General features: G+C 44.4%; 1 protein-coding gene across 1 annotated transcript in view; it reads left to right on the plus strand.

Moving 5' to 3' along the window:
• ARHGAP25 (Rho GTPase activating protein 25) overlaps nt 1–15,177 on the plus strand; it is a 54,063-nt gene that overhangs the window by 19,081 nt on the left and 19,805 nt on the right. Inside the window, exons 2-5 of the mRNA XM_054018752.1 lie at nt 964–1,163; nt 5,721–5,808; nt 7,217–7,336; nt 12,232–12,439. Of these exons, the coding sequence (XP_053874727.1) occupies nt 964–1,163; nt 5,721–5,808; nt 7,217–7,336; nt 12,232–12,439 (616 nt within the window). The remainder of the gene's footprint in view (nt 1–963; nt 1,164–5,720; nt 5,809–7,216; nt 7,337–12,231; nt 12,440–15,177) is intronic.

Raw genomic sequence — 15,177 nt, forward strand, 5'->3', positions numbered from 1 at the left:
AACCCCTTTACCATGCAATAAAAGACAGCCCAGGCCCCGAAGAATTTGCAATCTCACTGGCCTTTCAGATGTTACGTGTTGTGTGAGCTGTTCAAAAGGCAGATGGCACCTTTAGAAGTGTCACCCAGAATAAATAGTTTAAAATAGTGGCTCTAAACCTTTCCGGACTACTGTACCCCTTTCAGGAGTCTGATTTGTCTTGCATACCCCCAAGTTTCACCTCACTTAAAAACTACTTGCTTATAAAATCAGACCTAAAAGTACAAAAAAGTGTCACAGCCACACTATTACTGAAAAAAAATGGCTGACTTTCTCATTTTTATCATATAATTATAAAATAAATCAATTGGAATATAAATATTATACTTAGATTTGAGTGTATGGTATAGAGAGTGATATAAACAAATCGTTGTCTGTATGAAATTTTAGTTTGTACTGACTTCACTTGTGCTTTTATGTAGCCTGTTATAAAACTAGGCAAATATCAAGATGAGTTGAGGTATCCTAGGGTAGACAGCTGTGTATCTCCAGGGGTACGTGTACCTCTGGTTGAGAGCCACTGCTTTAAAACACATTTTGAAAGTTCCCCCATCACTGCTGTGTCTTTTTTTTTGGATGGGTCTAAATGAAACAGTCCCATATAGAAGCTAATTATTCTCTTCTCTCATTTGTGAGACAGTAACTCCCACGCAGGAAAAAGGAAGCATATTTTGACAGATACTGCAGCCACTTCCTTTAAAAGTCTCTAGCCCGTTGGCTTTACGCAGGCAGAGGGGACAGATAGCTGCTTCTGATTGCCTCAGAGCAGTCGATTTTAGGTTTTACTTAACTCCATCTGAAGAGACCCGCTTTCCATGCTACGGTGGGCTTTCCCCTAATGGGACAGCCTTGACAATCTCTACCTGGGAGCTCCTTTGAATCCCATGTCCCTCTGTCAGTATGTATCTGTCTTCCTCTCTCCAGCTCGTTCCAGGAGCGTGATGACCGGTGATCCCATGGCGGCCTGCAACTGGGCAGCCTCCCCCAACCTGCTGGAGCGGCCCCTGAAGATCGGCTGGCTGAAGAAGCAGCGCTCCATCGTCAAGAACTGGCAGCAGCGGTACTTTGTACTGAGGGGCCAGCAGCTGTGTTACTACAAGGACGAGGAAGATGCCAAGCCCCAGGTACAGTGAGCCAGCACTTTGTATCCTAGGTCTAGGAAGGGTCCTGAAGGGAGGCATAGGGGAGATGTTTTTTGGCAGGGAGGATGTAGCACAGAGGTAAGCCCCTAGATATCCTGCCCCCTGCGGTACTGATATTACTATTTATTATTACTTGTCTTTCCATAGCACTGAGGAGTCCCACTCATGGACCAAGACTCCATTGTATTAGGCAATGTACGAACACAGAAGGGGTCCCTGCCCCAAGCCACTTACAAGCTACATATAAGAGTTTGGATACGTATAAGTGGTGGATACAGACAGACCAATGGTAACAATGAGACAGTATTGGTCAGTGTAACAGGCAGTGGTCTCAGCACACCGGCGTGCTAACCGCTATCAAGTGTTTTCTAGGCCTTGTGGCAAAGGACAGTTTTAAGGAGGGTTCGGAAAAGGCGGATGAATTCATTTTGAAGCAGTTTAAGGGAAGTTTATCCCAAGTGTGAGGGGCAGGATGCGAGAAAGCACAAAGCTGCTTGTTTGAAAATGTAAGAAGTAGATGATAGAGGCTGGCACGGTGGGCTGATCCGAGGTGGGAGTCGACATTTTGATAGTGACAGAGATGATGGGGGGGGGGAGGGTGGTAGTGGTGATGGTGGGCCGTGAAGGGCCTGGAAGTGAAGACAAGCAGCTTGTGTTTGAGGTGATAAAGAAGAGGGAGGCAGCGATGGCTGATGTTGTCCACGCAACAGACTAGGAGAATGATCTTTGCAGCAGCATTCTGAATGGATAGGAGAGAGTAGGGTGGCCAGATGTCCTGATTTTATAGGGACAGTCCCAATTTTTGGGTCTTTTTCTTATATAGGCTCCTATTCCCCCCGCATCCCGATTTTTCACACTTGCTATCTGGTCACCCTAGGAGAGAGGCAAGAATGCATTTGTCAAGGCCAGTGAGAAGGACAGTGCAGTGACGGAGACGTGGCATGATGAGAGCTTGAACAAGAGTCTTAGTGGGGTGGATGGATAGGAAAGGCCATGTCTTAGAGACGTAGTGTCGGAAGAATTGGCAAGATTTAGACATAGCCTGCCGGGGAGGTTCTAGAGAGAGGCTGGAGTCAAAGCTGATGCCCAGGTTATGGTCCTGAGTAACATAGGATGATGGAGTTGTTCACAGTGATTGAGAAAGGAGATGGGGAAGATTAAGAACAGTTTTAGCACTTGAGCTGACAGCTAGAGATCTGGGAAGAGAATGCCTCTCTAATGTTGGGTTCCAGGTCCTGCCTTCGGGTTGTTCTGCTCCAGGGTTTAAGTTCAGGCCAAGCCTTGATGTAGAACTCTGTTCTCTTTGGCTATGAAATAGGGAGTGGGGGCAGGACCTAAGTAGATGTGCAGTGAGGCAGAATGAATTATGCAGCTTTGTAGGGACGGTATGGGGCCCATTTACAAGCTTCCAGAGAAACTGGCACCCTGAGGTGGCCACCACCACAGCTGTGTGCCTGGTCACCCAAGAGGGCTGGAGGGAATAAGGTGAAGAATGAAAGGGCAAGAAATAGAGCTTCCAAAAAAACCTCAGGGCAAAATGTAGTCTGAATTTTGCAGAGCAGGGATGACCCTTTGGGAAGGGGCTCCTTTGTGATAACACCGTGTAATCTGATGCATTCCGAGGCCAGGATATTTGCTCTTCAGAAATATATTCTTTAGTAGATCTGACTTCTACTGATTTCTGTGGGCTCCAGCTCCCTAAGGGTTTATTGCCATAGTCACAAAATAGGAGGGAAGCTCAGAAGGCCTTTGTTCATGCCCTGCCACTTATCTAGCATCCCTTTCCACCTCCTCACCCTCCTCCCTCCCTGCCACATAATTTGCAACACAGCTGAACGCACAAGAGGTGTTAACAACAGCTAACATTTCAAACCACCTTTAAAAAGCCAAGGCCATGTTTGGACAGCTCACGATTCACTTGTGTGGCCACATGCGGGGGTGGGGAGATTTCCTGCTGGTCCATTAGGCTCAGCTCCCTTGACTTCAAAGGTTTCATCTGCTACTGCTGCTGGTATATAGGGGAACAGCTCCAGTGACTTAGAAGTAATTTCACCCACAGCTGCAGGATCTTTCTTTTAAAGGAGCTGCCTGACTCTTCCAAGCTGGGTCTCTGAACCTGCTTAAATCCCCTCTGAATGACACAAAAATGGAACATCACAAACTCCCAGGGTAGTAAAGCAGGTACATGGCCCTGCCTCCTTCTATAGCTCCGTGTCTCCTTGCAGGAAGGAAGATTAATAATGCAGAGCAGTGGTGCGCAAACTTATTATACAGGAGGGCCTAAGCACAATCTCAAGTGGGCCAAATCATAGATTTTAAATCCTATTAAACTATGAATAGTCACCTATACTGATTTATATTTTAAAGTTCAGCTTGTTTTGTGTGTATTTATATAGGTTGTTTCTATGTACAGTATTGTCTATTTACATACTTGTATAAACTAAACTGATGTAAACATAATAACAAAATGCTAATAAATTGGCCATTAGTATAGTGTGTTGAAGCAGGCCACAGGTCTTATGAAATGCTATGATGGGCCATGTATGGCATGCCGGTCAAAGAGTGGCCCTCCCGATGGAGAGGACCAGCCCCTCTCTGCATGGTACCCTGTCTTCCATCCCAATGGATATACAAGGTGTTTTTATCAATCAGCTTTTAACATCCAGACTGCCTTTAACTCAGCTGCTGTCTCCAAAACATAAACATAATCCCTGGTTTAATATGTTACACATCCCCATGATAGTGGCTGATCCACATACAAGTAGAGCTGGTAAAAAAAAAAATTATATTTATATTTTGTGGAGGAAATTAAAAAAAAAAATTTTTTTTCCCTTTTCCATTTTGGACAAAATGTCCTGCAATTTTTCTTGTTGTTTTTTAACTGACTTTTTTTGTTTCTGAAAACCATTTATCACTCAACTAAAAATTAAGCATTTTTACCCCAAACTGATTTTTTTCATGGGTCCTCCTCCCCAAATCAAAACAAAAAAACACTCTGCTTTTTTTGTAGGAAATGTCAATGAAAATTACATCAAAACCAAAAAATTGTGGAAAACGTAAAGCCATTTTTTTGTTGAAATTCCTTTGATGACGACAAAATTCCTGTTAACTCTAGATATGCGTCTGCTACTGCTTCTAGCTAGAACACGGAGACTGGCAGAGCTACCCAGGGGACGTAGAGATTTACTCCCATTAATTTCAAAGGGAACTATGCATCCGTATTTCTGTTGAGAACCTCGGCCTGCAGCAGTAGAAGTTCACTATTAATTATTATTATTATTATTGATATTACCATAGCAACTTGGTTCATTCTTTTAGCACTGCCAAGATGCTGGGTGCAACCCCCACATGTGGCCTGAGCAAAGTGGGCTACCTAAACATGTAATTAGCTAGAGCCCTGTCTGTTTCCATCCATGGCACCACCTCCTACTCCCCTCTGCAGCCCTATTCTGAGACATAGCTTGTGCTGACTCATGCAGTTATGTCTGCCAGCCTGGGTCCACATCCCTTTTTAGGTTGGACATGTGATCTGATGACGTGGAAGCAAAAGTCATAAGCCTGATGATCTTGGTGATACTGACAGTTCTAACTGTTGGAGCCTTTATCGTAATGGAATGTAACCTGCTCAGTCAGTTTGAAAGTGGTGCTTCCCTAAAATCCACAGTGAGAGTATCCAGGCTAAAGAAGATGTTCCTCAAACCTTCTCACCTTGTGGCCAGCCAAAGGGATATTCTTCTTAAATAACTGGCTAGATGGTGGTACTGCTGAGAAGGATCTGGGGGATTACAATGGATCACAAATTGAATGAGAGTCAACAATGTGGTGCAGTTGCAAAAAAAAAAAAAAAAAAGGCTAACGTCAATCTGGGATATATTAACAGGAGTGTTGTATGTAAGACACAGAAGGTAACAGTGCTCTCCTAGGCACTGGCGAGACCTCAGCTGGAGTAACGTGTCCATTTCTAGGCACCACACTTTAAGGAAGATGTGGACAAATCGGGGAGAGTCCAGAGGACAGCAACAAAAATGATCAAGGTTTAAACCTGACCTATGAGGAAAAGTTAAAAAAAAACTGAGCCTGTTCAATCTTGAGCAATAACACTGAGGAGGGGACTTGTTAACAGTCTTCAAATATGTTTAGGGCTGTTACAAAGAGGGTGGTGATCAATTGTTTTCCATGTCCACCACGGGTAGGGCAAGAAGTAATGGGCTTCATCTGAAGTAAGGGAGGTTTAGGTTAGATACTAGGGAAAACTTTCTAACTAGGAGGGTAGTTAAGATCTGGAACAGGCTTCTGAGGGAGGTTGTGGAGTCCCCATCATTGGAGTTTTTTTAAGAACATGTTGCACAAACACCTGTCAGGGATGGTCTAGGTTTACTTAGTCCTGCTACAGTGCAGGCAGCTGGACCCTGACGACTTCTGGACGTCCCTTCCAGCCCAAAATTGCTATGATTCGATCCTTCATTACCAACATGGTCCAAAGAGGAGGGTTTTATTTTTAAATGGCTGATTCAAGGCTATTGCTGTCTTTGTTTCTAGGGCTGCCTATTTCTGCAGGGAAGCACTATCAAGGAGGCAGTCAGCAACCCAGAGGAAGCGGGGAAGTTTATCTTTGAAATCATTCCGGGTGAGCACCATGACACAACACAGAGATCTCCCGTCTCCTTCTTGTCTCTAAAGGCTAGACATCCCATGCTTACGGCTTAATATGGTGCCCCAGCTGTAGATCCACCAAGCATGGGGGAGACTCACTGGGAGAGCTGCTTGAAAAAATTTTGATGGAACGGTTTTCTGTGAGAAAACGAAGTTTTGTTGACATCTAGATGTTTTCTGGAAACAATCGATTGTGGCAAAAATTTTGATGGGAAAAGTATCAAAATGAATGGTTTTAGCTTTCTCGGTAAAATGTTTTATTTTAATGTTCTCATTTCATTTGACTTCCTGTTGAATTTTATATTGTCTATACAATAAGATTCCAGGATTGTCACTCTGTGTGCATTACTCTGAAGCCTAGAATGTCTGCTGACTCAGTGTGAAATAATGGAAATTGCTACAAACATGGTCGAGAGGTCTTTTTGTTCAGAATATCAACAGGTTCAACCATCACTGGGATTCGCAGTTTGTTACCTTCCAGTTTTTAAGTTCTCAGCCATTTGATATTACAAACTACATCCATGCGATAGCATAGGCTTTCAGCTGCTAACAGTCTAATATTATTTTCAATATATTTTATTGATATATGTAATATTTTATATTATATTATGGTTCAACATTATCGAAACAAAATGCTTCCAAATCTAAATTTTTCAGAATCTCCATTTTGCGAGAAATTTCATCATTTTCAATTTGTTTCTGATTCAGAACAAAAACAAAATTTGAAATGTCAGGAAATGACAGACATCCCACAGTGAGTAGAGCTGGCTGGAAAATGGATAGAACTCCAGTGTCCTGACAAGTGCCCGATTTGGGTCTAATTAAAAATGACTAATTTCAACTGGCCATGTGTTCTTCACTCAGTCTTAAACTGATAAAGAACTGCCACATTCCACTCCAGAGTTGGCTGCTTTTCACTGGTGGCTAAGGGATTCCTGTACAGTATATATGGGGCCTGATTGTCCTCTTATTTACACCAGGGTAAACCAGGAGTATCTCCTCTAAAGTTGCTGGAATGACATTGTTGGCGGGGTGGGGGTAGGGGTGGGGAAGAGAATCAGGCTCCAAATTTGTAAGTCACTCTGGAAAATATACTTTGGGAAAAGGTACCAGGTAAATGCACCGAGCAGAGCATTCAGAGAAAACAGGATAACTATTCATTCCGCCGTGATGTTCATTTTCTGTTAGTTCATTTCCTTGGTGGAAAGCTTTAGAGATGGTGTAAACAACACGTCTCCCTGAGACACCACCTCATTTTACAGCTAGATCGAGATGAATGGGATAATGGGTTTTTTGGGCCCATAGCACTTAGCTTAGAAATCAATAAGGGCATGTGTCTTTGTTCCACCCCCAACTCCCTTTACGAGTAATTGTTTTTGCAGGGGTCTCGGGAGACCAGAATCGAACAGGACAAGACTCCTATGTACTGATGGCCAACTCCCAGTCCGAGATGGATGAGTGGGTTAAGTCGATCCGAAGAGTGGTGGGATCTCCATCAGGAGGTAAAGGGGAGCTGAAATGGCCCTGGGGGTGGCTTTTCAATAACATCTTATGCTTCTATAGCATAGATTAGGGGTATGGAATGGCTGCCATATGAGGAGAGATTAATAAGACTTGGACTTTTCAGCTTGGAAGAGAGACAACTAAGGGAGGATATGATAGAGTCTATAAAATCATGACTGGTGTGGAGAAAGTAAATAAGGGAGTATTATTTACTCTGTCTCATAAACACAAGAACTAGTGATTACCAAATGAAATTAATAGGCAGCAGGTTTAAAATGAACAAAAGGAAGTATTTTTTCCACACAGCGCACAGTCAACCTGTGGAACTCCTTGCCAGAGGATGTTGTGAAGGCCAAGACTAACAGGGTTCAAAAAAAGAATTAGATAAGTTCATGGAGGATAGGTCCATCAATGGCTATTAGCCAGGATGGGCAGGGATGGTGTCCCTAGTCTCTGCCAGAAGCTGGGAATGTATCACTTGATGGTTACCTGTTCTGTGCATTCCTTCTGGGGCACCTGGCATTGGCCACTCTCAGAAGATGGAATACTGGGCTAGATGGACCTTTGGTCTGACCCAGTATGGCAATTCTTATGTTCTTAACTTTCACCCAAGGAAATCAAAGCGCTTTACATATGCTAATTAAACCTTTCAACATAGCTGCCATGTAGGTAAGTTGTTGTAATGGGAGCATGGAAGGGTTATGTGTGAATTATTTATATATTATTATTTATTTGTATTGTGCAAGAGCTCAGGATCCTTGCTCATGGATCAGGACCTCACTGTGCCAAGCGCTGTACAAACAGAGGAAAAAGGTGGTCCCTGCCCCAAAGAGCTTGCATTTTAAGTAAATAGCAGCCCAAAAGTAAGTGGGGCACTATGGACCTGATCCAATGTCCCTTGGAAAGAGACTCCCATTGACATCAGTAGGCATCCAGCCCTAGACCAACTTCTAGCCAGAGCTATCAGTGAGTCAGTGGAAGAGCTAAGAATAGAACTCAGGAAATCCAGATGCTGATTCCCTTGCTCTAACTTCTAGACCACACTGCCTCCCTTTGTCTCATAGCCATCTCGCCCATTCTCAGCAGAGTCACAAGGTTTGTCTTTGTAACTTGGGCACCCTGGTCATCTCCCCTCCCCCTGCTGGGTGCAGGAGAGAGTTATAGCATCTGGCTCCCCACAGCCCAGCACCTTGTGCAGCTATTTATGCTTGTGCAAAGGGGGAGGAAGGGGAGACTAGGCAATTAGAAAGGAGTGTTCTGTAAATTTGTCATTGTTGTAGCTACACCCAGAGGCAACGGGAGTATCGACCTCATCCAGCTATCTTAAGGATTTCCAGGAGTGCCCATCACTGTGGTATCTGACCATGACAGTGCTTTATAATACTAACTAGACATTAAAAAAAAAGTTAATATTTTGCTCATGATCTTACAGCATTATTGACATTCCCCGCAAGTGACATTGTAACAGCCCTGGGGTAAAGCCTACAACAGAGGAACCTTCTGTGGTGGGCTCAGACTGACGGGCTTTGCAATCAAGAATGATTCGTCTTCAGAATTAGTTGTAGTTCATATAGGAGTGAACTGAGTATTTTATATAAAAATATATGAGAGAGAGAGAGAGAGAGCATGGTCCAATGGACAGAGCACTGGATTAGACATGGGTTGTGTTTCTGATGGACCTGGACAATTCTCTCCTCTGTTTCCCCATTCCTCTTTTTGTCCATCTTGTATATTTAAGCTCTAAGCTCTTTGGGCAGGGACTGTCTCTCACTATGTGACTGTACAGCTCCTAGCACAACAGAGCCCTGATCTCAGTTGGGGCCTTTCAGTGCTACTGTGATTCAAATAATAACTATATCCAGATGAAGACCTGATGTTAGTAGTTGGCATTGATTAGAGCAGCTTTATTCTAGCCAAGCCACTCACTCTGCTGTAGGTCAGGTTAATGTTTAAAAGCCAGTTTTTCTAAATGCTCTAACCCCCCCTCCGATTGTTTGGAAAGTTGCAGTACCATCCGGGGTTCAAATCTAGGGTCATTTGAGTAAGGGATTTCCAAGATCAGCCCCCTAAAAAAGTCACATGATGGCAAATAAAGACTCCAGGCCTGCTGCTCTTTTACACCAAGGAATTGCGCTGGCAGGGTGAAGTGAGCGTAAAGGGGCCTCCCCATAAATGAGGATCCAGGCCTCTTTTCAGTGATGTTGACCCATGCCATGGTATCAATTAACTTGGGGGTTAAGGGATTTTTTTTTTTTTTTTTAATATGGAGATATACCTATCTCATAGAACTGGAAGGGGACCTTGAAAAAGGTCATTGAGTCCAGTCCCCTGCCTTCACTAGTAGGACCAATTTTTTGCCCCCAATCCCTAAGTGGCCCCTTCAAAGGATTGAACTCCCAACCCTGGGTTTAGCAGGCCAATGCTCAAACCACTGAGCTATCCCTTCCTTCCCAAACAGCAAACTTGAGAATAGGACACAGACTGTTTTGTACATCTGCATGCCTTAGGCTTGGGTTGCACCCCCCTTGAAAGATGCCCCTAGTGACTCACATAGATAAGGCAGCTGTTTGTTAATTTGCTCCACGTTAAAAAGCAAAGAGACTGTGCCGAGTGAAATGAAACCTTTCAAAATGCCTCCGAGACCCTTTACCAGCCTGACACCCAAGGAGCGTCTCTGAGCTGGCTGACATGCTAACAGTGTGTCAGATGGAATGACTGATGTATAGAGCCATGTTGGTAGAGGGTTGGATTTTTATGATCCTCCAGGGTGAGGGCAGATAATGAGTTACTAAGAAAAAGAAGCCATTTATACTTTTACTGAATACAATGACAGGTTTATGTTCATTATTTAAAAGCAAAAGGGAGTCTTGTGTCAATGAAAAAAAACCACCATAAGGCACGTGCTGACAAGTCTTGTGGTTTCAGACGGGAGTATTTATGAGCATAATGCTGATCTGCAAGAGATACACAGAGATTATTTCAGCCTTCGGAACAGGAGGTGAACACATTACGTGGTAAAATCTAGGAGGAGGCTGTGGGACCCTTTGTCATTAATATTTTGGAGCCACTTGGGTCTGGGGCATCTCTGCTGTCATCATGCCTAAAGCCCCGAGGATGAAGAGCTGGGATGAAGGCTGCTGCATTCCAGCCTTAGGGATGGTTTTCTGCTGGGAGTTCAGGAGGAAAAAGCCTTTGCTCCGGAGGAAAGGTACTGCCCCCTTTTTAAAAATATAGCTGACTGGTGGAGGACACATTAGGGATTAGGCTAGGGAAAGGCTCCCAGCCCAAACTCAGCTGGAGCTGCATTACGAGGCCGTTTTTCTTTTGCCATCTTAGTTTTAAGACCTCTGTTTTACTAGTGATCTCTCATCTCCAAATAAAAGAGTCAGTGAGGTCCAGCAGGGGACTGGAAACCAAGAATCTCTGAGTTCTAGCCTGGTTCTGACATTTGACTTGATGTTAGCAGCTTGCTCGACATGGAAGGGCCCAGTTTTTAGAACTGCTGAGCCGTTGACTTCACCTGGAGTTAACTCATAGGCATCTCCGTGATGTGTGACAGTGGCAGGGAGATTGAAGAGACAGATCCCCAAAGTAACCCATATAATCTGGCTCTTAATTCACAGGTACCTTCACTCTGCGTGTTTGTCAGCGGCAGTGCTAATGAAATGACATATCCCCAGCCCTCCGCATTTTTGCTATCCTATTGACATTTTTCATATTCACTCAGTCTCCCCACCAGCATTTTTCTTATATCCCCATCTTGGCTGTATTTCAGGCTCCCCTTCTATAAAGCAGAGACAATACTACTTAATACAAGGGGGTTGTGGGGAAGGATTACTTAACATTTGTTTGGTCCTTTGAAGATGTAACGTATTAACACTCTTTGCAGGAAAGGGTTTAACACAGGCTAATTTAATTCATCGGAAGACGTTTTATTTTCCATCATTTCTTCAGTGATTTCTCTTAGATTTTCTCCTGATGTATCTGCCATCAAACACTCAGGAGGAATGTTTGTAACAAAGTGTTTGCCACTGGATATTTTAAGACAAAGATAAAGCAAACTTCTGCATGGGGTACCAATCTCCATATGCCATGGCATGTTAACCTTTCCATCTGGTTGCTGTACAGGGCTGAGGGATCTTATAAACCAGGGGTTCTCAAACTGGGGGTCAGGACCCCTGAGGGGGTCACAAGGTTATTACATGGGGGGGTCATGAGCTTTCAGGCTCCACCCCAAACCCCGCTTTGCCTCCAGCATTTATAATGGTGTTAAATATATAAAAAGTGTTTTAATTTATAAGGAGGGGGGGTCGCACTCAGACTTGCTATGTGAAAGGGGTCACCAGTACAAAAGTTTGAGAACCACTGTTATAAACAGAAACATGAATAAATGAATTGAAACCGTGGTCTCAAACCCTGAACTTTGGGGAAGTTCAGAGCTGAATTTTTCTGCTTATTTGAGGGCAGGGATTTCCTTTAAGGGAGTTTCAGTAGAAGTTTGCAACGAGCGGGCAGACAAAGCATAAGCTGAGCCACATATAAGCATCAAGACGACATCTCCATTGCACCCTTCGGTGTATTGCCTGAAGCCTCTTGCAGTGGCCACTGATACTAGGCTCGATGGACCATAGTTCTGGTCTGGTCTGGCAGTTTCTAAGTTTTGATGACACAGTGGGCCAGATTCTCAGCTGATGTAAATCAGCATAGCTCCATGAAAGTCCATGGTGTTTAAGCTGAGGATCTGGCCCTTTATTTTCATCTACCAACCAAACCTCTGTTCAGCTTTGAAAGAAGCTCCAGACAATGACAATATTACAAGGGACCAGGGATAAATCCCACCCCTGCCTCTGGGCCTACCTCTATCCTTTATTAACAATACCCTTCTTCTATCTAGTGGTATTTGGCCAGCGCTTGGCTGAGACTGTGGCATATGAACAGAAATTCGGGCAGCACCTGGTCCCCATCTTGGTGGAGACATGCGCAGAGTTCATACGCGAGCACGGCATGAATGAGGAGGGCATCTTCCGACTGCCTGGCCAGGACAACCTGGTGAAGCAGCTGAGGGATGCATTTGACGCTGGGGAAAGGCCATCTTTTGACCGGTAATGTTTATATTTCCTGATCCCACCCAGCAAAGACCTTCAGGGTTCAGTCGGTCTATCTACTGCTTTTGTTAACTGCAGGCTTGTGGAAGTCACTGGCCTGGTTGATCTCTATGGAGAAGCAGATAAGACTCTGCCCATTGTGCAAGAAAGATCATTCCCCCAATTAGAAAGGAGGGTTCAAAAAAAAAAAAAAAAAAAAAAAAAAAAAAAAAAAAAAAAAAGATGGGGGTTAACCGAAAGTCAAAGCCTGGGCTGTGAGAGCAGGGTTGGAGGGATAATTGGGCAGACAACAATGCTCATTGTTTAGGAGGAGAAGAATCCCAGGAAGTTACCAGGGCCCCCCTGTGGGGAAAGGCGCTGGACTGACCGAAATTCAGGTCCCCTCTTTACCTACAGAACATGCTCAGCAAACAGCTGCAGTGCAGATCTTTCCCGCAAACTCTGCCTTGACAAAATGCCCCAATCCTGCCCGGAGGAACCACCTCTAGGGCAGACTTTAGTCCTCATGCCCCATTCAGCCCTTGGCCCATCTGCTGAAACCACCAGTTACCACTGACTATAATGGGCGACTTAGGTGATGCGGACAAACAGCCACTAATGAGGAGTTTGGCTGAGACCCACAAACTCACTCCACAAATGTCCCCAAATAGGCTAAAGATGATAGGAACTTTCAGGCATGGCTGACCTTTCCTTTTAAATGTGGAAGGGCAGGATAGCGAAGGATTCCAAGGAGGTGTTACCTATCAGCAATCACACTTTGCTTTCAAAAGGAGACCATCATGTAATACTTGATCAAATTTTGGTTGTTGAGCTTTTTATGGAGGGGGCTGGATGGTGTGTAGGGGCCTCTGATGTGCAGAAGGTCAGACTAGATAGGATGGTCCTTTCTGGCATTAATCTCTAGGATTTTGTCATTTTTCAAACTGGGATTAACAGCAAATGCAGAGCTGAGGAACTGAATGTTGTAATGAGGAGCCAGCTTAACAATGCAGTCTCCTACCTGCCAAAAGATAGATAGGAAACAAGGCCCCAAAGTGAGGGAATACAGCATTAATGGCATTTTCTCTCATCTGACCTTTGCCATCAGACATTAAAGGGATATGCTTGGGTGAGGTGGAAGTGAACTGGGGATTGTCATTAGGTTCAGTGGAGAAGATTAGTGTTGGTCCTGCTTTGAGCAGGGAGTTGGACTAGATGACCTCCTGAGGTCTCTTCCAACCCTGATCATCTATGATTCTATAATTCTGGGTGGGTCTTATTTCATTCATCCTAAATCTTTAAGGATCCTATTTGCGCCCCCCACCCCCAGTTACTTTTCCCACTGATTCTTTCCTACTTCCGGGTATATCCCACCACTGGCTTTCCCTTTTCTATTGCATTGGACATAGGCTGCTTGTCCTCACCTTCAAGGCCCTTCAGAGTTAGCCCTTTCCCTTTGTAGCATCTTTTGTTCACGGTTGACCAGTCGACCCTTGCTTCTGATCTGCCCAGGATGTTAGCTTCCATTGGAGACTTGTTAAATTTACTAACGAGCACCACGGTGCTGTCTCCGATGCTGCCCCACATGCCTGGGAGTTGCTCCCTGTACAGATCCATTAAGCTACCTCATTATCCGCCTTCAAATCCCTTCTTAAAACTCTCCTTTGCCCTGATGCCTATAAAAAAAACTTGACAATGGCTAGGCTGTTCATGTGCAGAGACCATTGCCTACCATACTGATCAATATCCTCTCACTATCTCCTTGTACTCCCCCTTCTGTTGTCTCTTATCTTATATTTAGATTGTCAGCTCCTAGGGGCACAAACTGTCCTTTCGTTTTGTGTGGGTACAACACCTAGGACAACGTGGTCCTGGTCTATAACAAAGGACCTGAGGCACTACACTACAGCAATCCAGATAATAATAAATAATAATAATAATGAATGACAAGGTGTAACATTTGGTCCTACCTCAGCATGTGGGGCTGGACTAAATCAGCTTTTGAGTTCCCTTCCAGTCCTAGGATTTACCCCATTTTGGAAAAAAAATATTTTTCATACCACTCTGTATCCCCCCCCAAACCATGCTCTGTTTCCTAACACAAGGCTAACACAGAGTTCAGATTCAAGACACTCTGCCAACCAATGCAATCACCAATAAAGGGCTTCATTCTATACCTCAGCTCCCCTCCCTCCATGTATGTGCTATTGTAGAAGTTCTTGTAATAGCATAAACTACTATCTTCTCTCCCAGCACTCTGTAATACAGGCCTTGCAAAAAGAAAGAAGAGAAGAAGGTTTTTGGGCCTCTCTTTATAAAGCTTCCTGACTTGACTCATTAGTTCCTAATTGAATCCCTTCCCCTCAGTGAGCTGTCCTGTCTCATTATCTCTAACCCTTCTCACCTGCTTGGAGATGGGGTTAAACCCTTTGTGATTGCTTTGGATGAAGGATCTGGGTGCTCGGTGCCATATACACAAGGGTCTGATTCTCCAGGCCCTGAGCCTGGTGCAGTCACCCATGGCAGTGCAAAATGCTGCTGATGCAGAACGTGTGCCACAGGTGTAAGCACTCCCATGAGGTGCAGGGCACTGGGGGATCAGACCTGGCTCAGGGATTCTGATCTTGGTCAGCTCCCAGCTCACTCACAATACTGGAAACAAGGAGGTGCAGGGCATAGATGAACCTGTCTCCCTCTCAGACATTCCAGTGCCCCTTTCTCTACAGGCACCGGCCAGATCTGGGGTTATTTACCTG

The sequence above is a fragment of the Malaclemys terrapin genome, chromosome 2 (genome assembly GCF_027887155.1).
Source record: "Malaclemys terrapin pileata isolate rMalTer1 chromosome 2, rMalTer1.hap1, whole genome shotgun sequence".
In the NCBI taxonomy this organism is placed as follows: Eukaryota; Metazoa; Chordata; order Testudines; family Emydidae; genus Malaclemys; species Malaclemys terrapin.